The following is a 25,974-nucleotide window of genomic DNA, read 5'->3' on the forward strand; positions in this document are numbered from 1 at the left end:
ATAATCAAATCAGCAAATCCTTACCCTCTTTCGTTTATCTTAACTCTATATCTGAACATATTATAACTTTATATTTTCACCCATTATCAATTCATTTTTGCATATTCTTATTAACTTTGTTGCTAATGCCACTTATTTTCAATCCAACATCATTTTAACATTCATTAATTTTACAGTGTTTCTGCAAATAGTCTTTAAATTTCTTCCAATCTTCTTCCACCAACTCTTCTCCCAGGTCTCAGATTCTGCCAGTCATTTCCGCCAATTCCATATAGTCCATCACCTTCATCTGCCACTCTTCCAGGGTGGGTAAATCTTGTGTCTTCCAATACTTTGCAATAAGTATTCTTGCTGCTGTTGTTGCATACATGAAGAAAGTTCTATCCTTCTTTGGCACCAATTGGCCGACTATGCCCAGGAGAAAGGCCTCTGGTTTCTTCAGGAAGGTATATTTAAATACCTTTTTCATTTCATTATAGATCATCTCCCAGAAAGCCTTAATCTTTGGACACGTCCACCAAAGGTGAAAAAATGTACCTTCATTTTCTTTACATTTCCAACATTTGTTATCGGGCAAATGATATATTTTTGCAAGCTTGACTGGTGTCATGTACCACCTATATATCATTTTCATAATATTCTCTCTTAAGGCATTACATGCCGTAAATTTCATACCGGTGGTCCACAACTGTTCCCAGTCAGCAAACATAATGTTATGACCAATATCTTGTGCCCATTTGATCATAGCGGATTTAACCGTTTCGTCCTGCGTGTTCCATTTTAACAGCAAGTTATACATTCTTGAAAGTATCTTAGTTTTGGGATCTAACAGTTCTGTTTCCAATTTTGATTTTTCCACCTGGAAGCCAATTTTTTTGTCCAAATTATAGGCCTCTCTGCAAAACGAATTTCCTATGGGCTTCCTTCGCAAGACGAAAATGTCTTGCGAGTTCCTGCGGGGTTTTTTTCCCTCCCCCCCCCTTTTCCCCAAGCCGCTAAGCCGCTTAACAGCTGATCCGCTAAGCCGCTAATCAGCTGATCCGCTAATCAGCTGATCCGCTAAGCCCGCTAAGCCGCTAATAGCGCTAATCCGCTAATGGGCTTGCTTCGCAAGACGAAAAAACCGCAAGACGAAGAGACTCGCGGAACGGATTCTTTTCGTCTTGCGAGGCACCACTGTATTAATTGACATGGTGGGAATTTCTGTATATCTCCTTTTTTCTATGTGTTTCACATTTCTTTTTGCATTGTAATTTTCATTAAATTATCTTTCCTATGGTATCACTCCCCCCAAAATTGGTGTTATGAGCCATCAAACTTTGGAAACACACTTTTAAATAAGTTTCCATGATTTTAGCCACTAGTATAAGTTGTTCATTTAAAGTTAATGTACTTTTTATATGGGATCAGATTGTTGTTATTAATGTTTCATGTTTATACATGTGTTGGCTGGGTGCAACCCAATCAGATGTTCCAGGGATAAATAAAAATTATTACTATTACTATTATTGTAGGGATCAGATGGGATTACTATGAGGAATTATAAAATATGCATCAAGCCATCGTGTCCACGATGAAAGCATTGTGTTGACTGGGTTTGATATATTGACGATAATTTCTGATTAAATCCCATAAGATTCTACATTCGTGCCCTTTTCATGCCCTTTTCCCTCTGCTGCCCATTTCTCCTTGCCTGACAAGTCACGTACACACTTAGACAGGCAGGCGTCCTGTGTCCTCAAAGACTGGGCAGTTTCGTCTTTGTAGTTTTCTAATAGGTAATCTTAGGATGTTAATCTTAGGGCCAGGAAACAGGTTTCACATTAAGGTGATAATGGTCACTGTCCTCCTGGCCATCCTCCTTATCATATGTATATTGCTTGTTTATTACCTCCGGGGTTGCCAGATGCTCTTCTTTGTAGTTCTGTTCTTTGTTTACCCTGTGCTTAATTAGTTTTAGTAGTTTAACTTTCTCCCCACCTGGGATTGTTGAAATGCTCAGAAGAAATCTGATTGGTTCTTACGAACACTCTGTAAAAAGTTCTTTTGTGAATAAAACGGCCTGGGCCGGCGGCTGCGGAGATCGGACAGACAAGCACAAAGAGACACGATTATACGCACCCTTCCCAGAGTCTTGCTTGTTCAAGCCTCTGTGTGTATTCTTATTAATCAGAGTTCAATCCTTCCTTTACTTTGCGAACGCAACAATTATCACTGATTCTACTACCTGAGGTTCAATCAGCCTGGCTCTTCTCTGGGACAGATTTTGGTTGGCCCAGTCATGGCATCCCCTCCATCGCCAATGTCAGGCGTCTCTTTGGTCAACCCAAGACTGACAGCAGCAAAAACAAAAACAGAAAGAGCCAGTGTGGTGTAGTGGTTAAGAGCGGTGGACTCGTAATCTGGGGAACCGGGTTTGCGTCTCCGCTCCTCCACATGCAGCTGCTGGGTGACCTTGGGCTAGTCATACTTCTCTGAAGTCTCTCAGCCCCACTCACCTCACAGAGTCTTTGTTGTGGGGGAGGAAGGGAAAGGAGAATGTTAGCCGCTTTGAGACTCCTTCGGGTAGTGATAAAGCGGGATATCAAATCCAAACTACTCTTCTTCTTCAGAAAACCTGACAGAAGCTACTTATATGTCCTAACAACTCTGAAGCTGACATTTAAGATGCCTGGGCAGTTCAGACAAGCCCAACCGTGGTATAAAAAGGCAGAACTGGAGGAAGATGGTTCACAGAAAAAACTGGAATTTACTCTTTCTTGTGGGGGTGTTAGGTTCCCAGGTGTTGTGGGGGGCGCTGCTGAGCTCTGTGGAAATGTATGAGGTTTGTCACATAGAGGTATTTTTTGAATTTCCAGGCAGATAGGACGATCCCACAGGGAGCCTTACCAAGAGAGGCCACGATCCCACGATTCTCCTCCATGACGTCCTTATGCAGAGCTCTCTGGTCAGGATCCAGCAACGCCCACTCCTCGTCCGTGAAACAAACAGTGACATCTTCAAAGCACACTGGACCCTAAAAGAAAAAGGGAAATGTCCTCCTCTGAGACAGGATCAATATGATCTGCTACACAATGCTCTGTTATAACAGATTGAGGTCGAATCCTGACAAGACAGAAAGTACTCTTTTGGGGGACAGAGGGTGGGCAGGTGTGGAGGATTCCCTGGTCCTGAATGGGCCAACTGTGCCCCTGAAGGACCAGGTGCGCAGCCTGGGAGTCAGTTTGGACTCACAGCTGTCCATGGAGACGCAGGTCAATTCTGTGTCCAGGGCAGCTGTTTATCAGCTCCATCTGGTACGCAGGCTGAGACCCTTCCTGCCCGCGGACTGTCTCGCCAGAGTAGTGCATGCTCTGGTTATCTCCCGCTTGGACTACTGCAATGCGCTCTACCTGGGACTACCTTTGAAGGTGACCCGGAAACTACAACTAATCCAGAATGCGGCAGCTACACTGGTGACTGGGAGCAGTCATTTTTTGTAAATCGGTGGTACTCCAGTTGGTGTTTTTCAAGTCATTCTGCCTACGCAACATCCCAGTTTCCCGGATGGAAGAATCCACTTTCTCCTCTCCTCGTGAGTTGTTCTGGGGAGGTTCCCTTCCAATGCCCTAGAGCCAAATTCAAGGGGTTCAAGGGGGCATGGAGAGGGGGAGGAATGGGGGGCAGGCTATATTTCGCAGCCGATGGGGCTGGCTAGGTGAATCCTGGACACTATTTGTAATCATCTGTCCACTGCTTAGAAGCCTATTTTAGCATTCAGTGATCAATACAGAAATAAAAGAAGAGTAGTTTGGATGGCCATCTGTCTTGGATTATCTAGCTGAGATTCCTGCAATGCAGGGGGTTGGACTTGATGACCCTTGGGGTCCCTTTAGGATTCCATGAAAACTGCAACTACAGATGAATCCTACTGGCGACATTCAGAAGGCTGGTGTGAAGGTGGTGTTTCCCCTGTGCAGTAACACTTTGGCACAGTCAGCGTGGTATTTACACTCTTTATTACACATACACAAGAAACAGCTACAGTTCAGAATTAGGCGTCCAAACCTGTTGAGTCAGATTCAGGGAGCAGCTTCCTACGATTCCTGTGCAAGACGTCTTTGATCCTTACGTTTCATTTCCCTTCTTGTCTGTGCTGATTTGAAAGCCCCCTCCCTTCCGGAGTCACAGCTTCCTCCCTGAGCCTCTAGGTGGTTGAGGGGCTCTTCAGCCTCCCTGAGCCCCGGCTCCCCCTGACCGGTCTCTGCCCCCTGTTCTGCCTCTTCTGTCCATTGCGCGCGCTCTCTCTCTCTCTCTCTCTCTCTCTTCCCTCTGGTGTTCTGTACATAGTATGCTGAGTGTTAAGGTTTAAACTTATTATAAGTTAAGTTTAAGTCTGCTGCAACTGGATTTCTTATGGACAGGGCCAATCCTGTACATTTTGGATTTGTGACCAGTATCTTCATTTGCCTTCAGTAGCAGTTAAAGCTCCGCCGGATGAAATACAATTGCCTCTGGCCTATTTTTGGGAATCCTGCAACATGTTTAGGTTTTACTCTGCTAACTATACATTGGACTTCTGCTCTGGATCAATATTGAGTAGAATTTTATGACAGTGTCTTCCTCCAGAAAATCATTTGCTGAGAGTGAAGTCCCCCGACTCCCCACAGTTTTCCAAGTCCCCTCCTCTCTGGGGTTTCTGGCATATGATTGAACAGTGCGCCAGTGTGCAGCCTGCCTTTGCTCCTCCATGTTAGACCTCTCTTGGCTCTGAGAGACAAGCAGGGAGGGTGGCTTCTGGCAGAAGGAGAGGGAACCCCCGGTGGCTCCTCCTTCTCTTGACTCACCTCTGCCTCTTGACCTCCCTCCTCCCACTCGCCTCCTTCCTCTTCTGCCTCCGATTCTGCACTGCATTCTGCCACAGAGTCTCCCAGCTCACTAAGCCCTGTTTCCCCTTCAGCTTCTGACACCTCCTCTTCCCAGGCTTCTCCCTCTTCTCCCTCTGACCGCTCATCCTTCCTCCACCTCCACTCCTTGGGCTGAGACATCTTCCCTTCCTGGCTCCCCGGCTGCTTCCTCCCACCATTCCTCTGTGCCCAACCAGTCCATGACATTGCTCCATCCCTCAGCCTCTGTCCCCACAAGGCAGCTTCCCCCGACCTGATCCGGTTCCACAGCCGCTGCTTCCCTTCTGCCCCCATGAAAAGGCGGATCAGGAGGTTTTGCCGGCATCATTCTGTCACCTGGAAGAGAAAAAAGGTAAGCAGGATGCCAGGAGTGCCTGCTTCTCTCACAGGTGAAACAGGGCATCTCTAACCACAGATGGGCCTTTCAGAAAGCCTCTCCTGCTGAGAGCGTTTGGACATTTGTGCCCATTTCATATGTTAGTCGTGCAGAAATACATCTCTCCTCCTCTAGACCCTTCCTCCCAACTCCCCCCCCAAAGAACCCAGAGATTAGTTGGATGAAAAGAACCCAGAGATTAGTTGGAAAACCAACAGAATGAGACCAAATGGAGAAAAACCGCCTTCCTCCTTACCCAGTGGCCTCTCTCTGGTGTCCAGCGGAGGCCTCTCTGCCTCACAGGAATCGAGGTCCATTTCTGCAAAACGATCCCTTTTCTGAAAGAGCAACAAGGATTAAAAACAGAATGGGGAGAAATATTAGAAAGAGAATGACAAAGACAAAAACATTCAGGGTGTTGGATCTCATTCCATGGATGCTTTCCCAGAAAAAGGATGGGTCATCACTAAAGCATTATGGGATGTTCATCATCCTGTTTGGAGCCCCTTGGGAGTATCCAGGGCAAACTCTCTCTCACCTGCTTTCTCTCTGCCTGCTTTCTCTCCTCTGCCTGACTCAGGAGGAAACCTTCGGCCAGGGCCACTGCCTGGGAACTGGTCTCCGCTCTGCATTCCCTCACCCAGCTCTCCATCTCCGGTGGAAGGACAGCCAGGAACTGCTCCAAGATCACCAGGTCCAGGATCTCAGCTTTCGTGTGCCTTTCTGGCTTCAGCCACTGACGGTCAAGGTGGTAGAGTCGGCTGCAAACCTCTCGGGGTCCTTTGGCCTCCTGGCAGCAGAACCTCCCGAACTGCTGGATCTGCACCTCTGAGCGGAGGGTGTCCTCCTCACCCAGGATCTTCAGCACAGAGTTTTCCCAGAATCCCCCACTCCCAGTTTGGTCGGCATGGCCTCTTCTTGCTCCAGGGCCAGCTGAGTCTTGCTCATCCATCTGTGCTCTCTGGAAGCCTCTCAGAGATCGGAAGGAACCCTTTGGTCTTCTGCCAAGTTCTGTCTTAATGAGAAGCTCTTGCCAATCCTACAAAGCAAATGCTTTGCTACGTAAAAGTTTTTATTATTATTAGTAAATATTTTTATTTTTTGTATAGTTTGTATAGTTTTGTTCTTTAGGTGAGAGGGTCAGGGCTGTCTGGGAGTCGGCCCCATTCAACAGAATGGCAGGGGCGGGTTCCCCGGGGGGGGGGAGCACTGGGACACCCGATCACAGTGATCACGGGTAGGAGGAGGAGTTACACTATGACCAGACCACGTCATTACCAAGGAGGCAGGTTTAGTCATTGTTTGAGGACTATCCCTGCCTCCGGGTCTGGTCTTGACCAGAAGGATACTGGAATCAGCAAGGGATACCCACGTGACCTGAAGGGGCTGCTGTGCAATGCCAGGTCAATGATTCATAAGACCACGACTTGGATGGAGGACTTGACCTGGCATGTTCACCTCTATGGATGTGGGTGATCTGACATGAAGTGAAACCAAAACAAAAGAAGTGTCATGGTCGGATCACGTCCTGGTGCAACTGGACTTCTCCACGACCTTTCCCTCTGCAGGGAGGAGGGACCAATTTGGATGGCCCACCCCCGGTACTTAATGGATCCAAATGGTTTCCACAAAGGAGGAGGGGATGTTTTATCCCATGTTGATGGCCTTTCAGCTGATTTCCATGTGGCCCCTGGAATGTGGAGTTAACCCGGGCTATCGATGGCCTGGTTCAAAATCGACCTCTTCAATTGCATGGAGCCTGGACAGCCCCATGGTTTTCCCCGGATCTGAGGGGGGTGAAACAATCACTGAGATGGCTAGAGTGTCGGTGGCAGAAAACACACTCTGAATCTGACCAGATATGGGTTAGAGCTCAACGTCGAGCCTACCAAGTGACGATGGCTGTCTAAACTGCCTCTATTGCATCTGCAGAAAACAACACCAGGAGACTCTTTCAGGTGGTTCACCATTTAGTGGAACCACCTGCGTCATTGGGGCCTCAAAAGGACCCTGAGATCTCCTGCAATGATTTGGCAAAGTTTTTTTGCAGTTAAAGTCACTCAGATTTAGAAAGAGGTAGACTCCACCATGGGAGCAGGGCCAGGGTGGGAGAGTGCTAGAGTCCCGTCTAGTCAGGTTGCCTCCAAGGATGTGGACAGGCTGCTTGGACAAGTGAAACTGACCACCTGCCTCCTTGCTCATCCTGGCTCATAAAAGCCAACCGGGAAGGGCTAGGCGATGGGCTCTGCGGGGTGGTGAATGGTTCCCTCTGTGAGGCAGCCTTCTCAGATCCGATGAAAGAGGCAGCTATTAAACCACCTCTTAAAAAATATATATTTGGACCAGGCCAATATAGCCAGCTATCGCCCATTTTTGGGCAAGGTGATTGAGCGAGTGGTTGCTGAACAACTCCAGGCACGCCTTGAGGATGCGGACCATTTGGATCCCTTCCAGTCGGGATTCACCATGGGACTCAAATTCCCTTGGTCGCGCTGGTTCATGATTTCTGGCGGGCTAAGGTGAGAGCTGCTTCCTAGTTCTGCTGGATCTCTCCGCGGCCTTTGATACCATCGACCACGACATCCTTCTGGACTGGCTAGAGGGGCTGGGAGCTGAGGACACTGTCATACAGTGGTTAATCTCCTTCCTCCTGGGCCATGTCCAGAAAGTGGTGGTGGGGAATGAGTCTTCAGACCTTTGGGCTCTCACTTGTGGGGAGCGCCAGGGTTCTGTCCTCTCCCCCTTGCTTTTTAACATATATATGAAGCCACTGGGAGGGATCATCAGGGGGTTTGGGCTGAGTTTTCATCAGTATGCGGATGATACCCAGTTCTACCTCTCTTTTCAATCACAACATGTGAAGGCGGTGAAGGTCCTGTGTGAGTGCCTGGACGCGGTTGGTTGGTGGATGGATGGTGGCTAACAGATTGAGGTCGAATCCTGACAAGACAGAAGTACTGTTTTGGGGGGACAGGAAGCAGGCGGGTGTGGGGGACTCCCTGGTCCTGAATGGGGCAACTGTGCCCCTGAAGGACCAGGTGCGCAGCCTGGGAGTCATTTTGGACTCACAGCTGTCCATGGAGGCACAGGTCAATTCTGTGTCCAGGGCAGCTGTCTACCAGCTCCATCTGGTATGCAGGATGAGACCCTACCTGCCCGCAGACTGCCTCACCAGAGTGGTGCATGCTCTGCTCATCTCCCGCTTGGACTACTGCCATGCACTCTACGTGGGGCTACCTTTGAAGGTGGCCGGGAAACTACAACTACCGCAATCCAGAATGCGGCAGCTAGACTGGGAGCTGGTGACTGGGAGTGGCCTCCGTGACCACATAACACCAATCCAGAAAGACCTACATTGGCTACCAGTACATTTCCGGGCACAATTCAAAGAGTTGCTGCTAACCTTGAAAGCCCTAAATGGCCTCAGCCCAGTAGACCTGAAGTAGCATCTCCACCCCCCCATCGTTCAGCCTGAGGTCCAGCACCAAGGGCCTTCTGGCGGTTCCCTCATTGCGGGAAAAGAGGTTACAGGGAAGGCAGAGGTCCTTCTCGGTGGTGGCACCCGCCCTGTGGAACACCCTCCCATCAGATGTCAAGGAAATAAACAACTATCTGACTTTTAGAAGACATCTGAAGGCAGCCCTGTTAGGGAAGTTTTAAATGTTTGATGTTTCATACTGTTTTTAGTATTCTACTGGGAGACACCCAGAGTGGGTGGAGTATAAATATTATTATTATTATTATTATTATTATTATTATTATTATTATTAATATTGGAACCAGGGCTGGACTGCACCACAGCCAAAACCATGAGGTATCTGGAGGAATAGGAGGAGAAGAAGAAGGAGGAGATGAAGAAAGCAGCCTCTAGCTCTCCTAGAAGGAAGATTGCAATGCAAAATGTGGAGGCAACTGAAGGGATTTCTAGGAGATGAATCAGCCTGGTTGCTCCTGCCTTCCAATCAATGCATGAAGTCAGAACTGACTGACAAGGGAGTCATTTGTATCTTGTGGAAAATGGATGCTTGGCTCTAGTGGGGGTCCTCATTCGGGGGTCCTCAGGAGTTGCTCTCCCCCCACCCCCACTCCCCTGCTTCTGTCTCCTTTTCTTGCACTTGGACCCTCTGCTACTCTCCGGACAGACTCCTGGGGTGGGGTCCCTTTTTCTTTGCTCTGAGGGCCAGGTATGTATCTAGTCAACCCCCTGAGGGCCAAGTGGGTGGGGCCAAATACATCTCCTTTGGAATTTAGGCAACTAATTTATTATTATTATTCTCTTAGATGGCTTAACACACACACAGCCACTGATGCCCAGGTCCCTGGAGGCTCAGGGAGTAGCAGCGCCCATTTCCGGCTGAGAGGATGTGGTCCTGGGATGCCCTGCTCTGGGTGCGAGGGGATGGCTGCCGTGGCCTCCGTGGGGAGCTGCCCTGGGAGACACTGGGAAACTGGTCCCCAATGCAGCAGCCAGACTCTGGGCTGGGATCCCTCTCTTTACTCCTGGCCTTTCTCTCCCACCTTTCCTTCCTCCCTCCCTGTGGTTTTTTTTTTGGGGGGGGGCTAGTCCACATCCTCGTCCAGCTTTGGAAAACCATTTGTTGTGCAGTGATGCTGAGAGACGTCACACAGAGTTAAAGTCCCAGGGACTCCTTTGTATAAAGAAGGGAGATTTCGTGGGAGTCATTGTTTTTCTGAAGGGGGGGGGGCGGAAGGCCAGATGAGTTTGGGATCCTCTGCTCTGCAGGAAGGAGAGCGTGGCAGACCTGGCCCCTCCCTGGCAGGACCCTCTCCTCCCTGACTTGGGGTCCCCCCCCTGCAGGAGCAGATCAGGCCCCCCAGGCCCCCTCCCCTGCTGCAGCCCTGGGACCCCCACCAGATCCCAGAGAGAGAGGAGACTCACCAGATCCCAGAGAGAGAGGAGACTCACCAGATCCCAGGAGGGACAGCGAGGCAGCCCTTGCAGGAGAGACACTGGGGAGGGAGGGGCCTTGGCTCTGGAGGACCTGCCCCCCCCCCGCTTCCTGTCCTCTCTAGGAAGGCAGCTCAGATCCCTTTAACCCTTGCCAAGCCGAGTCCCCCAGCTCTTCCCTTCCTCCCTTTGCACAACCTGAACAGATCCCGGCTCGCGAAGGCTCTCTCTAATCCATCGCTGCAGCGCAGAAAGGGGGGGGGGAGTGGAGGTCCAGAGACGGGGAGCAACTGGGGGGAATGTGGAGCCTGTGCAACTGCCTCCCCCTCCACTTTCCCTCCTGGCTGGACCAGAGCAGCTTCTCTTCGGGGGCCACGCCCCCTCTCCCCCCCCCACACCCATAGATGGATTGACATATTTATGGATCCGTTTTAAAGCCAATTTTTGGGGCAGGCGCCTATGCGCCTGGTCCACCTCCACCACCTTTCTTGCTGGATACGGCCCTGATCCCAGGGTCATCTAGTCCAACCCCCAGCAATGCAGGAATCTCCGCTAAAGCATCCATGGCAGATGGCCCTCCGATCTCTGCTGAGAAACCTCCAAGGAAGGAGAGTCCACCACCTCCCAAGGGAGACCTTTCCCTGCCCAACTGCTCTTAGGTGTCCCTCAAGGCAGCGGGTCCTGTGTTCTAGCCCTGCTGAAATCATCACACTGGCTACCAAGCAGGTACCAAGAGAAGCTCAAAATAACTGATGGGGATGGTGATGATGATGATAATAATTTATTTAATAATAATAATTTATTATTTAATAATAATAATAATAATAATTTATTATTTATACCCTGCCCATCTGGCTGGGTTTCCCCAGCCACTCTGAGCAGATTACAACCAAATATTAAAAACACATTGAAACCTCAGTCATTAAAAACTTCCCTTACCAGGACTGCCTTCAATTGTCTTCTAAACATCAGATAGTTCTTCTTTTCTTTAACATCTGATGGGAGGGTGTTCCAGGGCACGGGTGCCACTACCGAGAAGGCCCTCTGCCTGGTTCCCTGTAACTTGGCTTCTCGCAATGAGGGAACCACCAGAAGGCCCTCGGAGCTGGACCTCAGTGTCCGGGCAGAATGATGGGGGGAGGGGGGAGACGCTCCTTCAGGTCTACTGGACTAAAGCAGTTTAGGGCTTTCAAGGTCAGCACCAACACTTTGAATAGTGCTCAGAAACGTAATGGGAACCAATGTAGGTCTTTCAAGACTGGTGTTATGTGGTCTCGGCGGCCGCTCCCAGTCAGCAATCTGGCTCCCGTGTTCTGGATTAGTTGTAGTTTCCGGGTCACCTTGAAAGGTAGCCCTGTCCACCCCCCAAAACAGTACTTCTGTCTTGTCAGGATTCAACCTGAATGCATTAGCTGCCATCCATCCTCCAACTGCCTCCAGGCACTCACACAGGACCTTCGCCACCTTCACTGGTTCCGAATTGAAAGAGAGGTAGAGCTGGGTATCATCTGCATACTGATGGACACCCAGCCCAAACCCCCTGATGATCTCTCCCAGCGGCTGCATGTAGATGTTGAAAAGCATGGGGGAGAGGACGGAATCCTGAAGCACCCCACAAGTGAGAGCCCAGGGGTCTGAACATTCACCCCCCCACCACTTTCTGGTGATGGTCCAGGAGGTAGGAGCGGAACCACTGTATAACAGTGCCCCCAGCTCCCAGTCCCTCTAGACCAGAGGTCAGCGAACTTTTTCAGCGGGGGGCTGGTCCACTGTTCTTCAGACCTTGTGGGGGGGCAGACTATATTTGCGGGGGTGAAGAACGAATTCCTATGCCCCACAAATAACCCAGAGATGCATTTTAAATAAAAGCACACATTTTTCTCATGTAAAAACACACTGATTCCTGGGCTGTTAGTGGGCCGGATTTAGAAGGCAATTGGTCGGATCCAGACCCTGGGCCTTAGTTTGCCTTCCCATACTCTAGACGGTCCAGAAGGATGTTATGGTCGATGGTATCAAAAGCCACTGAGAGATCCAGCAGAACTAGGAAACAGCTCTCACCTTTGTCCCATCAACCAGTGCGACCAAGGCAGTTTCAGTCCCATGAATGAGGCCTGGAAGGGATCCAAATGGTCCGCTTCTTCCAGGTGTGCCTGGAGTTGTTCAGCAACCACATGCTCAATCACCTTGCCCAAGAATGGAAGATTTAAGACTGGGCGATAGTTGGCCATATTGGCCAGGTCTAAAGATGGTTTTTTAAGAAGTGGTTTAATAACCGCCTTTTTCTGGGAAGGCTCCCTCACAGAGAGAGGCATTCACCACCCCACCATCGCCCATCGCCCAGCCCTTCCTGGCTTGCTTTTATCAGTCAGGATGGACAGAGACAGGACTCTAGCACTCTCCCGCCCCAGCCCTGCGCCCAGGAAAAAGAGGAGTCTATCTCTTTCCAAATCTGAGCGACTTTAGCTGCAAAAACTTTGCAAAATCATTGCAGGAGATCATGTGGCCCGTACCAGGCCCTGATGGAGCAGGTGGTTCCACTAAATTGCAAACCACCTGAAAGAGTCTCCTGCTGCTGTTTTCTGCAGATGCAACAGAGGCGGTGAAGAAGGTCTTCTTTGTCATCGCTATCGCCACTTGGTAGGCTCGATGTTGAGCTCTAACCCATGTCCAGTGAGATTCAGAATGAGTTTTCTGCCACCAGCACTCTAGCCATCTCAACGATTGTTTCATTGCCCTCAGATCTGTGGAAAGCCACGGGGCTGTCCGGGCTACATACAACAGGAAGATATTGAGTAATAAAAGATTGGGCCAAGAATTTATTTCATCAGATAAAGTAAAAAAAAGAGGAGTGGTCCTTTATGCAAAGGAGAGCCTATCACCAAAATTCATATTTAAAGATGATCAAGGAAGATTTATTGCAATTGAAATTCAATCGCAAGGAGAGAAATTCCTAATTGTAGGTATTTATGCACCAAATGAAGGAAAATCGGAGTTCTTTAAGAAGCTACATGAGACTCTGATGGACTATATGGACTATAATATGATTTTGATGGGAGATATGAATGGAGTGGTGTCTACAAATATGGACAAGGCACAGAGTCAGGTAGTCACCAAAGATGGTAGACTACAAAAACTTTTTTTGACATGACTGAAAATATGGACTTAGTTGACATTTGGAGAGTGAAGAACCCTCTGGGAAAAGAGGGAAGTTTCTTCTCTGAGGCTAAAATGACATGGACAAGAATCGATCAAATTTGGGTAACCAGGGGATTGGCTCCGAAGATCAGCAAAGTGGAGATCTGCCCCAAAACTTGTTCTGACCATAATGCTGTGAAGATGGAAATGAAATTGATGCCAACTGGTTCCTTTAGATGGAGGATGAACGATACTTTGTTTAGGAATGAAGAGGTGACCAGGAAGGCCCAAAAAACTCTAAGAGACTATTTCGAGATAAATATGAATACTACAGTGGAAAAAAGAGTAATTTGGGACGCAAGTAAAGCGGTTATGAGGGGATTCCTAATACAACAGAATGCAATTAAGAAGAGAACTCAGAATGAAAAAAGGATAAAATCCTGGGAAAAATAGAGGAAGGAGAGAAGAAACTGAGAGTAAAACCAAAGTCACAGGAGATTCTGAAAGAGATAAAGTTATATCAAGTACAATATATGAAGTTGATGAATCAGGAAATAGAATGGAAGATTAAACAGATGAGGCAAAAGACATTTGAATCAGCAAATAAGTGTGGAAAACTGCTGGCCTGGCAAATGAAAAAAAGACAAAAACTTAATACCATTATGAATTTGGAAGTGGAAGGAAAGAATATACAGAACCCAGTGGAGATCAGGAAGTGTTTTCAGAGATATTTCAAACAACTTTATACACAGGAGAAGCAGAAAGAAATGGACATTGATTTTTGAAAATAAATGGACTACACAAAATCTCTCAGGAAAAACAGCTAATGCTGAATTATAAAATAACGGATCAGGAGGTGGAAGGGGCCATCCAGAACATGCAATTAGGTAAATCTCCAGGACCAGATGGTTTGACTTCAAGATATTACAGATCTCTGATAGAATGGTTAATACAACCATTGAAGGAAGTCTGCAATGAAGTATTGGAAGGGAAAAGGGCACCAGAGTCGTGGAAGGAAGCTTATATTACACTTATACTGAAAACAGAGACTGAAAAGACACAGCTCAAGAATTACCGCCCAATATCGCTGCTTAATGTGGATTATAAAATATTTGCAGATATTTTGGCTAAAAGATTAAAAAAGGTGCTAGTAGAAGAAATTCATAAAGACCAAGTGGGCTTTCTCCCGGGCAGACACTTGTCTGACAACACGAGGAATATAATTAATATTCTAGAAAAACTACAAGTGAATATCAATACTAAGGCAGTTTTGATATTTGTGGATGCAGAGAAAGCCTTTGACAACATTTCTTGGAGTTTTATGAAGAAGAACCTACAGGGGATGGGGGTTGGTCAAGGTTTTGAAAATGGTATAGGTGCAATTTATTCAGAACAAAAGGCAAAATTAATTGTGAACAATGTAGTGACAGAAGAGTTTAAGATTGAGAAAGGGACACGACAAGATTGCCCAATTTCTCCATTGCTCTTTATATCGGTCCTTGAGGTTTTGTTAAATATGATTAGAAAGGATCAGGAGGTTAAAGGTATACAAGTAGGAGCCAAACAGTACAAACTGAAAGCATTTGCTGATGACTTAGTATTGACTTTACAGGAGCCAGAATCTAGTACTAAAAGAGTATTGGAACTGATTCAAGAATTTGGACAGGTAGCAGGTTTTAAGTTGAATAAGATGAAACTAAGGTTTTAGAGAAAAATTTAACTGTGATTGAGAGAGAGAAGTTTCAGGAGGAGACAGGATTAACATTGGTTAAGAAAGTGAAATATTTAGGGGTTAATATGACAGCCAAAAATGTGAATTTATTTAAGGATAATTATGAAAAATATTGGATTGAAGTGAAAAAGGATTTAGAAATATGGACAAATTTGAAGTTATCATTGTTGGGCCGAATTGCTGTGATAAAAATGAATGTGCTGCCAAGGATGTTGTTTTTGTTTCAAACACTGCAAATTTTAGATAAGATGGACTGTTTTAAGAAGTGGCAGAAAGATATTTCCAGATTTGTTTGGCAGGGCAAGAAGCCTCGAATAAAATTTAAGAAATTAACTGATGCCAAAGAAAGAGGTGGATTTGCCCTGCCAGACCTTAAACTGTATTATGAATCAGCTGCTTTTTGTTGGCTGAGAGAATGGCTGCTTCTTGAAAACACTGACATGTTGGATCTAGAAGGTTTCAATAATGTTTTTGGTTGGCATGCATATTTGTGGTATGATAAGGTAAAAGCACACAAAGCTTTTAAAAATCATATTGTTAGAAAAGCATTGTTTAATGTTTGGATAAGATATAAGGATTTGCTAGAAAAGAAAACCCCAAGATGGTTGTCACCAATGGAAGCGAAGGCACAGAAAAAACTCAATATGGAGGCCAAATGGCCGAAATATTGGGAAATTTTGGAACAAGATGGAGACAGAATAAAATTGCAGAGTTTTGAAAAATAGAAAAATAAAGTGCGAGATTGGCTTCATTATTATCAAATAATGGAGGCATACAATTTGGACAAAAAAGTTGGCTTCCAGGTGGAAAAATCAAAGTTAGAAACAGAATTGTTAGATTCAAAAATTAAGAATTTGTCAAGAATGTATAACTTGCTGTTGAAATGGAATACTCAGGACGAAATGGTGAAATCTGTTATGATTAAATGGGCACAAGATGTTGGACATAACATAATGATGGCTGACTGGGAACAGTTATGGACCACAGGTATGAAATTTACGGCATGTAATACCCTAAAAGAAAACCTAATGAAAATGATTTATAGGTGGTACATGACACCAGTCAAGCTTGCAAAAATTTACCATTTGCCCGATAATAAATGTTGGAAATGTAATGAGATTGAAGGTACATTTTTTCACCTTTGGTGGACATGCCCAAGGATTAAGACATTCTGGGAGATGATCTATAATGAAATGAAAAAGGTATTCAAATATACCTTCCTGAAGAAACCAGAGGCCTTTCTCCTGGGCATGGTCAGCCAATTGGTGCCAAAGAAGGATAGAACATTTTTCATGTATGCAACAACAGCAGCAAGAATACTCATCGCGAAGTATTGGAAGACACAAGATTTACCCACCCGGGAAGAATGGCAGATGAAGTTGATGGACTATATGGAACTGGCGGAAATGACTGGCAGAATCCGAGACCAGGGAGAAGAGTTGGTGGAAGAAGACTGGAAAAAGTTTAAAGACTATTTACAGAAATACTGTAAAATTAGTGAATGCTAGAAAAATGTTGGAATGAAGTTATATGGCTTTAGTAGAAATGTTATAAGGAATTAAGGATAAATAGATTAATAGTATTAAAGGAAAAATAAGGTTAGAATGTGTTAAGATAATTATAGGATTGAAAACAGAGGAAGATGGAAAGGAATTGCTGGAAAAATTAACAGAAGTGGAATACAAAAAGGGAGGTGCGAGGAGGTCGCGGAACTAAGTGAATGAAAGATAAGATACTGAAATTATTTGATGTATTTTAAATTGTGTTTGTTTTGTTAGTTTAGTGTGTTAGTGTGAGGTAGTGTTTTTGTATTGTACTGTATTGTATTGTTTCTGTATTGTATTGTATTTTTTTTATTTGTAGTGTTTAAATTGTTAGAAAAGTAATAAATATTATTTAAAAAAAGAAGAAGCTACAGTTAGAACTGGATATGGAACAACTGATTGGTTCAAAATTGGGAATGGAGTACGGCAAGGCTGTATATTGTCTCCCTCCCTTTTCAACTTATATGCAGAATTCATCATGCGAAAGGCTGGGCTGGATGAATCCCAAGCCAGAATTAAGATTGTTGGAAGAAATATCAGCAACCTCAGATATAGAGATGACACAATCTTGATGGCAGAAAGTGAGGAAGAATTAAAGAACCTTTTATTGAGGGTGAAAGAGGAGAGCGCAAATATGGTCTGAAGCTCAACATCAAAAAACGAAGATCATGGCCACTGGTCCCATCACGTCCTGGCAAATAGAAGGGGAAGAAATGGAGGCAGTGAGAGATTTTACTTTCTTGGGCTCCCTGATCACTGCAGATGGTGACAGCAGCCATGAAATTAAGAGACGTCTGTTTCTAGGTAGGAAAGCAATGACAAACCTAGACAGCATCTTAAAAAGCAGAGACATCACCTTGCCAACAATGGTCCGTATAGTTAAAGCCATGGTTTTCCCAGTAATATAGAATCATAGAATCATAGAATCATAGAGTTGGAAGAGACCACAAGGGCCATCGAGTCCAACCCCCTGCCAAGCAGGAAACACCATCAGAGCACTCCTGACATATGGTTGTCAAGCCTCTGCTTAAAGACCTCCAAAGAAGGAGACTCCACCACACTCCTTGGCAGCAAATTCCACTGTCGAACAGCTCTTACTGTCAGGAAGTTCTTCCTAATGTTTAGGTGGAATCTTCTTTCTTGTAGTTTGGATCCATTGCTCCGTGTCCGCTTCTCTGGAGCAGCAGAAAACAACCTTTCTCCCTCCTCTATGTGACATCCTTTTATATCTTTGAACATGGCTATCATATCACCCCTTAACCTCCTCTTCTCCAGGCTAAACATGCCCAGCTCCCTTAGCCGTTCCTCATAAGGCATCATTTCCAGGCCTTTGACCATTTTGGTTGCCCTCCTCTGGACACGTTCCAGTTTGTCAGTGTCCTTCTTGAACTGTGGTGCCCAGAACTGGACACAGTACTCCAGGTGAGGTCTGACCAGAGCAGAATACAGTGGCACTATTACTTCCCTTGATCTAGATGCTATACTCCTATTGATGCAGCCCAGAATTGCATTGGCTTTTTTAGCTGCCGCGTCACACTGTTGGCTCATGTCAAGTTTGTGGTCCACCAAGACTCCTAGATCCTTTTCACATGTACTGCTCTCAAGCCAGGTGTCACCCATCTTGTATTTGTGCCTCTCATTTTTTTTGCCCAAGTGCAATACTTTACATTTCTCCCTGTTAAAATTCATCTTGTTTGTTTTGGCCCAGTTCTCTAATCTGTCAAGGTCGTTTTGAAGTGTGATCCTGTCCTCTGGGGTGTTAGTCACCCCTCCCAGTTTGGTGTCATCTGCAAATTTGATCAGGATGCCCTTGAGTCCATCATCCAAGTCGTTGATAAAGATGTTGAATAAGACTGGGCCCAAGACAGAACCCTGTGGCACCCCACTAGTCACTCTTCTCCAGGATGAAGAGGAACCATTGATGAGCACCCTTTGGGTTCGGTCAGTCAGCCAGTTACAAATCCACTGAGTGGTAGCATAGTCAAGACCGCATTTTACCAGCTTCTTTACAAGAATATCATGGGGCACCTTGTCAAATGCCTTGCTGAAATCAAGGTAGGCTACATCCACTGCGTTCCCTTCATCTACCATGCTTGTAATTCTGTCAAAAAACGAGATCAGGTTAGTCTGACATGACTTATTTTTCAGAAATCCATGCTGACTATTGGTGATCACAGCATTCCTTTCTAGGTGCTCACAGACTGTTTGTTTAATGATCTGCTCCAGAATCTTCCCTGGTATTGATGTCAGACTGACTGGGCGGTAATTATTTGGGTCCTCTCTTTTCCCCTTTTTGAAAATAGGGACAACATTTGCCCTCCTCCAGTCTGCCGGGACTTCGCCTGTTCTCCAGGAATTCTCAAAGATGACTGCCAGTGGTTCTGAAATCACATCTGCCAGTTCTTTTAATACTCTTGGATGCAGTTCATCTGGCCCTGGAGACTTGAATACATCTAGACTAGCCAAGTATTCTTGTACTATCTCCTTAGTTATTCTGGGCTGTGTTTCCTCTGCTGAATCATTTGCTCCAAATTCTTCAGGTCGGGCATTGTTTTCTTTATCGGAGAAGACTGAGGCAAAGAAGGCATTGAGGAGTTCAGCCCTTTCTGTGTCCCCTGTTTGCATTTCACCATCTTCTCCTCTGAGTGACCCCACTGTTTCTTTGTTCTTCCTTTTGCTACGAACATACCCATAAAAGCCCTTTTTGTTGCTTTTAACCTCTCTAGCAAGCCTGAGTTCATTCTGTGCTTTAGCTTTTCTGACTTTGTGTCTACACGTGCTGGCTATTTGTTTGAATTCCTCTTTGGTGGTTTTCCCCCTTTTCCATTTTTTGTACACATCCTTTTTTAATCTTAACTCAGTTAAAAGTTCTTTAGATAGCCACCCTGGCTTCTTTAGGCACCTTCCATGTTTCCGTCTCATTGGTATTGCCTGAAGTTGTGCTTTTACTATCTCCCTCTTAACAAACTCCCAGCCATCATGAACTCCCTTTCCTTTTAGTATTACTGTCCATGGGATCTCACCCAGCACTTCCCTAAGTTTTATGAAGTCGGCTTTCTTAAAGTCGAGAAATTGAGTCCTAGTATGCTTGGCTGCTCCTTTCCGCTGTATAGTAACCTTCAGAAGAGCATGATCACTCGCGCCTAATGATCCTTCCACTTCTACCCCACTAACCAGGTCATCAACATTGGTTAGGACCAGATCTAAAATGGCTGTTCCTCTTGTTGCTTCTCCCACTTTCTGGACAATGAAGTTGTCTGCAAGGCCAGTGAGGAATCTGTTTGACCTTATGCTCTTGGCTGAGTTTGACATCCAGCAAATATCCGGGTAATTGAAGTCCCCCATTACTACTATCTCCCTTCCTTTTGCATGCTTGGCCATCTGTTCCAGGAAGGCATCATCTATGTCCTCCGTTTGGCTTGGGGATCTATAGTAAACTCCCACAATGAGGTCACTGTTATTCTTCTCTCCCTTAATTTTGACCCAAATGCTCTCACTTTGGCTTTGAGGTTCTAAATCTTGGATCTCTTCACAGGTATACACATCCCTGACATATAACGCCACTCCTCCTCCTTTCTTGTCTGGTCTGTTTCTCTGAAATAGATTGTATCCCTCCATTATTACATTCCAATCGTGGGACTTATCCCACCAGGTTTCAGTGATTCCTATTATGTCATATTTAGTTTGCTGTACCAAGAGCTCAAGCTCATCTTGTTTATTTCCCATACTTTGCGCATTAGTGTACAGACATTGAAGTCCATTAATCATTCCCCCGTGTCTCTTATTTAAGGATTTTTTCCTCCCACCACTAGGTCTGCGTGCTGTTTGCTCCATTCGGTCTATGACATTTGGATGATCATCTTCATCAATTGATAGACTCCTACCTTCAGGACCACTGTCTCCCTCCCCCACATTAGTCAGTTTAAAGCCCTCCTGATGAGGTTTCTGAGATTTTTTGCAAAAACATTCCTCCCAACCGTTGTGAGGTGCAGCCCATCGCTTGCCAGAAGTCCATCTTCAAGAAACTGTATTCCGTGATCTAAGAATCCAAACCGTTCCTGTTTACACCATTTGCGAAGCCAGTTGTTCACTTCCACTATTTTTCCCTCTCTCCCTGGGCCACGTCGTTCAACTGGGAGGACAGATGAGATGACAATTTGTGCATTTAATTGCTTCAATTTCCTGCCCAGAGCCTCGTAATCTCTTTTGATCTTCTGGAGGCTATTGCTTGCAGTGTCATTGGTTCCCACATGAACCAAGAGGAAGGGGTATTTGTCAGTGGGTTTTATGATTCCTTGCAGTCGTTCAGTTACATCTTGGATCTTAGCCCCGGGGAGACAGCACACTTCCCGAGACATCTTGTCAGGCCCACAGATCACTGCTTCTGTTCCCCTCAGTAGGGAATCCCCTATCACCACTACACGCCTCCTCTTAGGTCTGGTCGGGGTTCTTCCGGAAGCCTGGGTAGGTTTAGAAAATGAAAGATGGAGAGATCATCCTATGTGGAGATCAAATGACCTTTGGGATATAAAGCTGAGCCAGGTGGAGGTTGCAGCGTCGGGGGCCTTTGGATTTGAAAAATGTGTGAAACAAGATTTGGAATATTCTATAGGCCCTATCCTTAACTATGGAAGTTTGGCAGGAAGGAACATGATTACCGTTGGGTTGGAGCTTCCCCGAGATTTGGTTTTCAACATCAAAGACTATCAAAAAGATCGGCAGAGGGGACACGAAAGAGACTTAAGAGCCTCAGATTTAAGATCTCCGGGTTGATGGGTTTCTGAGTTTTATGGAACTATTGCTAGGGGCCGAAACTGGGGAGGGGATTTGGTGGATGAAAATTGGGAATTTAAAGTGTATATAATATAATTTGTTTTGTTTTTCTTTTAAAGAGAGATGGGGAAATCGTGGAATTGAATCTTCATTTGACCCTAGGGGAAAAGTTTTAAGAATAAGTACAAATATTTAAGTTTTAATGAGAAATAAGATTAAATAAAGTAAAAGTGGATGGTCATTTGGTGAAAGAAAGAATGGAAAATTATAGTATATTAAGATAAGATATAAGGATAAAATTAAGATGAAGGATTTGTTGAAATATTTATATGAATTAGAATATAAAGAGGGGAATTATAGTATGTTAAGATAAATTAGTAGGATAAAAACAAAGTTGGAAGGATTTGCTGAAATATCTAAATTGAATTAGAGTGCAGAAGTGGGAGGCGTGAGGAAGTCAAGGAAATAAGTGAATGTATGTAAGTGAATTTAAGGTTGGATTTGATTTTTATTTTTATTTTTCTCTTTTTCTCTTTTTTCTGTTTTTTGATGATGTTCTTTTTATATGCATTGCTTTTTCTCTCTTTTTTTTCTTCTTTGATTGTCTTTTTTATTCTTTTTTGTAACCTTTAAAATCTTAATAAAAATTTATTTAAAAAAACCAACAAAAAAAAACCAGTGTTTCCATGCGCTCTTGCTTCCGTCACGGTATCCCATTGCGCCAGAAGCGGTTCAGTCCTTTTGGCCACATGATCCAGAAAGTTGTCTGCAGACAAAGGCCGGCTCCCTCGACCTGAAAGCGAGATGAGCGCCGCAACCTCATAGTCGCCTTGGACTGGACTTAACCATCCAGGAGTCCTTTACCCTTACCTTACGCCTTTTAGGGGCTCTGGGACAATGGATCAAAATAATACTGATTTGATCTTGAAAGAAAATGACAATCAAGCTTTCTTAGTGCAATGTTATTCCAGGGGGTGCATGAGGCCCTCCCCCCGCCCCGAGTTTGACTGCCTAGGCACCTCCCTGCCCCATGAACTGGCCTCATCCTCTCTTAAGCCACCCAGGTGGGGGGGGCATCCCTGCCTCCTGAGGGAGGGAGTTCCTTGGTTCAACTCTGCACCCCAAAAGAAGCGTTTAATTTACTCTGCACCTCCCTCTCCCAATAGTCTTTCTTGCTGGATTGCAGAGGAAGGGTTTTCGGTTTCATTTCTTGCGTTCATCTGACTCCAAGCAGATGGAGTTACAAACTTTGTTGATCAGGTGACAGCTGTGGAAATAGTGCATCTTGATTTCAGTAAGGCTTTTGACAAAGTCCCCCGTGATCTTTCTGTGAGAAAGCTGGTAAAATGTGGGCTGAATTAGGTAACTGTTAGGTGGATTTGGCTGACCAAACCCAAACCGTCCTCCTTCATGGTTCCTCCTCATCCTGGGGAAAAGTGACCAGAGGGGTGCTGCAGGGTTCTGTCCTGGGCCCATTGTTGTTCAACGTCTATAGAAATGACTTGGATGAAGGAACTGAGGGGGTGCCCATCACATTTGCAGGCACCCCCTGCTGTGAGTGCCTGCAGGTCCTGTCCCTGCTTCTCTCCATCTGGTCCAGGATGGGACCTGACAGGCCTCTTAAGGGCAGCTGACGCTGCTGCTGCTGCTGCTGTCCAGAAGACTCAAAACAGTGCAGAGAGTTCTTTCTTCAAATGTTTTTAAAATTGCTCTTTTACCTTTTTTAATTCTTTTTGGCATTGGGAGGCAGGATGGATGTTTAGTTGGGGTTGGGAATTTATTAAATTTTGGTATGTTTGTAACTATTACTGCTTTTAGTTTCTATTGTTTTATTGGGGTTGTTTGTATAGGTTTTATTTTGTTTTTAAGGGGACGGGTCAGGGCTGTCTGGGAGTGGGCAGGTTCCACAGGGGGGGATGCACTGGGACACCCGATCACAGTGATCACGGGTAGGAGGAGGAATTACGCTAAGACCAGACCACGTCATTACCGAGGAGGCAGGTTTAGTCGTTGTTTGAGGACTATCCCTGCCTCCAGGTCTTGACCGGACAGATACTGGAATCAGCAAGGGAAACCCACATGACCTGAAGGTGCTGCAGTACAATGCCAGGTAAATGACTCATAAGACGGCTGTCATCCATAACTTGATCGTGGATGGAGGACTTGACCAGGCATGTGTAACGGATACTCAGTTGAATGAAGCAGATGGGCCTGTCCTTGCTGCTGCTTGTCCACCAGGTTTCTCTTACGCACAGCAACCCAGGTCATGTGGGCGGGGAGGGGGCGTTGCAGTGATTTTTAGGAAGTCATTAGCTTGCACTAGGCATCCTATTGGGAAGACCCAGTTTTCCGAGTGCATGTTCTGGAAGTTGGGCAATAGGAGCAGTACAGGATTCCTTTTGGTGTACCAACCTCCCCGCTGCACCAAGGATTCCCTGCCCAAGCTTCTTCAGTTCATGGCGGATGTTCTCCTGGAGACACCTAGTTTTGTTGTCCTGGAGGATTTTAACACCCACACCGACACGACTTTACACGGGGCCACTTGGGACTTTATGGAAAGCATGGCCTCCATGGGGCTGTCCCCGAATAAGTTTGGCCCAACTCATAGTCATGGACATGCCTCGTGTTCACTTCTATGGATGCTGGTGATCTGACACTAAGTAAAAGCAAAACTAAAGAAGTGCCATGGTCAGATCACTTTGTGGTGCAACTGGACTTCTCCGTGACCCTTCCCCTCTGCAGGGAGGTGGGACTGATTTGGATGGTCTGGCCCTGCCACTTAATGGATCCAAATGGTTACCAGAGAGTGGTAGGAGACGTTTTATCCCATGTTGATGGCCTTTCAGCTGATTCTGTGAGGGGAATCAGAGTTTACAGGGTTAAACAGCTCAGTTCCAGTCGTCCTGCCTCTGAGGGGCGGAGAGATCATCCAGGGATCTGTTCTTTGTCTGTGAGTTACCGCATTTTTCGCTCTATAGGACGCACCTGACCATAGGACACACCTTATTTTAGAGGGGGAGAACGGGGGGGGGGGGAATTCTCCCCCTCTCTGCTCAGCGCCCCTTCAGCGAAGTGCCAGGAGAAACGGAGCCCCTTCCATTTCTCCTCCTTCTTGACTGAAGGGGCGCTGCGCAGCTCTCCCTCTCTGCTGAAGCCAGGAGAGTCTTGCTCTCCCGGCTTCAGCAAAAGGAACTTGGACTTGGTGACTTGGCGGGCACCTTTGCGCCCCCCCGACCCGCGAAGGAGCCTTTTTAAAGGCTGCAGAACGGGGGACGGGGAGTGGCGCGGTGCTGAGAGTCCTCTGCTTCCCCTGCTGAGTGAAGCCGCATGCCATGGACGGAGAGCGCTGACTTCTTCCTTTAAATATCTGGACTAAAAGTAACAACCCGTGAGTAATACGGAAATTGGATTTAAAAGGAAAAAAAATTTTTCGGATTTGGAACGAACGGGGTAGGCGCAAAGAGGAAGTCCGTCTCCCCGCCTTGTAAACATTTTAAAGCAAGGACTAGCTAACTAAGGTTGAGAGAACATTTTCTTTTTTATTGGATAAAAGTTATTAATTTCACGACTTGGCAGTTTAAGCTATTTGCTGGAGGATAAGAGTTGTTTTTAAGAGTTGAAGTGCAACCCCCCCGGGACCCGGGAGTGATCCGCGAGAGAGCCTGTTTAAGAGACATAGAAGATTTTGACAGCTGTCAAACTAGCTGTCAAAGTTGGGAAAGAAAGAGAACATTGTTTCTGTTGTCTCTGCTGGATATATTTGTTACAATTTGGTTATAAATTGTTGAAAACAAGGAAGAATTGATACAAACTAATTTGACTTTTGGTTCTTTTAACTAAGTAACCAGAATCCCTCTAGAGGGGGTTCTGGGACACTACAATGGCTGCAAGTGGAAAAATACTGATGGAGCTAAACAGGACTTTCTTTCTCCTGGGAAAGTTACAAGAACAAAATGATGTTTTGGCTATAAGGGTCAAAACATTGAATGAAACCGTAAACAATCTTACTGAACTTGGAAGGGACTTGACTCAAGTCTTTGCAATTGAACAAAAGGCCCTTGCAGCGGAACAAAAAGTTTTGGTAGCCGAACAGGAAGAGAAACTTGAGAAACTTGAGAAAGTGGGAAAAGAAATATATGATGTGCTGGAGAGTAAGGAAGGAGGAGCAACAATGCCACAGATGAAGGAAAGCCAGAGGCCTGTCAAGAAGGATACAAAGGAAAATAAGAACTGGATGAGGAAAATTTGGTTTGAATTGGAGAATGAAGAATGGAGAGATCTCCCCAGGAGATCTGAAGACTCTTGGATTATAAATCTGATCAAGATGGAAGTTGGAGCTTTTGGGACATTTGGACTTAAAAGGATTAAGAAACAAGATTTGAGCTCCACTTTTAAATATGGAGATCTGGCTGGAAGAAAAATGGATATTACTGAGACAGAGCTTCTCCGAGTTTTGGTGTTTGATATAAAGGACTATCAAAAAAACCGGCAGAGAGGAATTGAGAGAGAACTACGAGCCTCGGACGTGAGATCTCCAGGCTGACTGCAGATAGACTGATAGACATTGGTGGGGGATCAAAACCGGGAAAAGGGGGGTGGGGATTGGGAATCCAAAA

The 25,974-nt window shown here is 45.7% G+C and overlaps 1 protein-coding gene across 6 annotated transcripts in view; it reads right to left on the reverse strand.

Annotated features, from left to right (window-relative positions):
- The window catches only part of LOC128412026 (zinc finger protein 420-like), a 342,858-nt gene that overhangs the window by 31,694 nt on the left and 285,190 nt on the right, over positions 1–25,974 (reverse strand). The window contains exons 1-5 of one of the 6 annotated variants that reach the window (XM_053384805.1): positions 10,163–10,228; positions 5,801–6,301; positions 5,519–5,600; positions 5,140–5,222; positions 2,890–3,016 (exon numbers count right to left, since the gene is read on the reverse strand). The exons of 1 other annotated variant lie outside the window; for it this stretch is intronic. In XM_053384805.1, coding sequence (XP_053240780.1) covers positions 2,890–3,016; positions 5,140–5,222; positions 5,519–5,600; positions 5,801–6,214 — 706 coding nt within the window. In that variant the 5' untranslated portion in view covers positions 6,215–6,301; positions 10,163–10,228. Of the gene's footprint in view, positions 1–2,889; positions 3,017–5,139; positions 5,223–5,518; positions 5,601–5,800; positions 6,302–10,135; positions 10,229–25,974 lie in introns of those variants that run through there. 4 more of the 6 variants (XM_053384807.1, XM_053384804.1, XM_053384806.1 and 1 more) reach the window with 4 other exon arrangements.

Source organism: Podarcis raffonei, chromosome 4 (genome assembly GCF_027172205.1).
Source record: "Podarcis raffonei isolate rPodRaf1 chromosome 4, rPodRaf1.pri, whole genome shotgun sequence".
Lineage (NCBI taxonomy): Eukaryota > Metazoa > Chordata > Lepidosauria > Squamata > Lacertidae > Podarcis > Podarcis raffonei.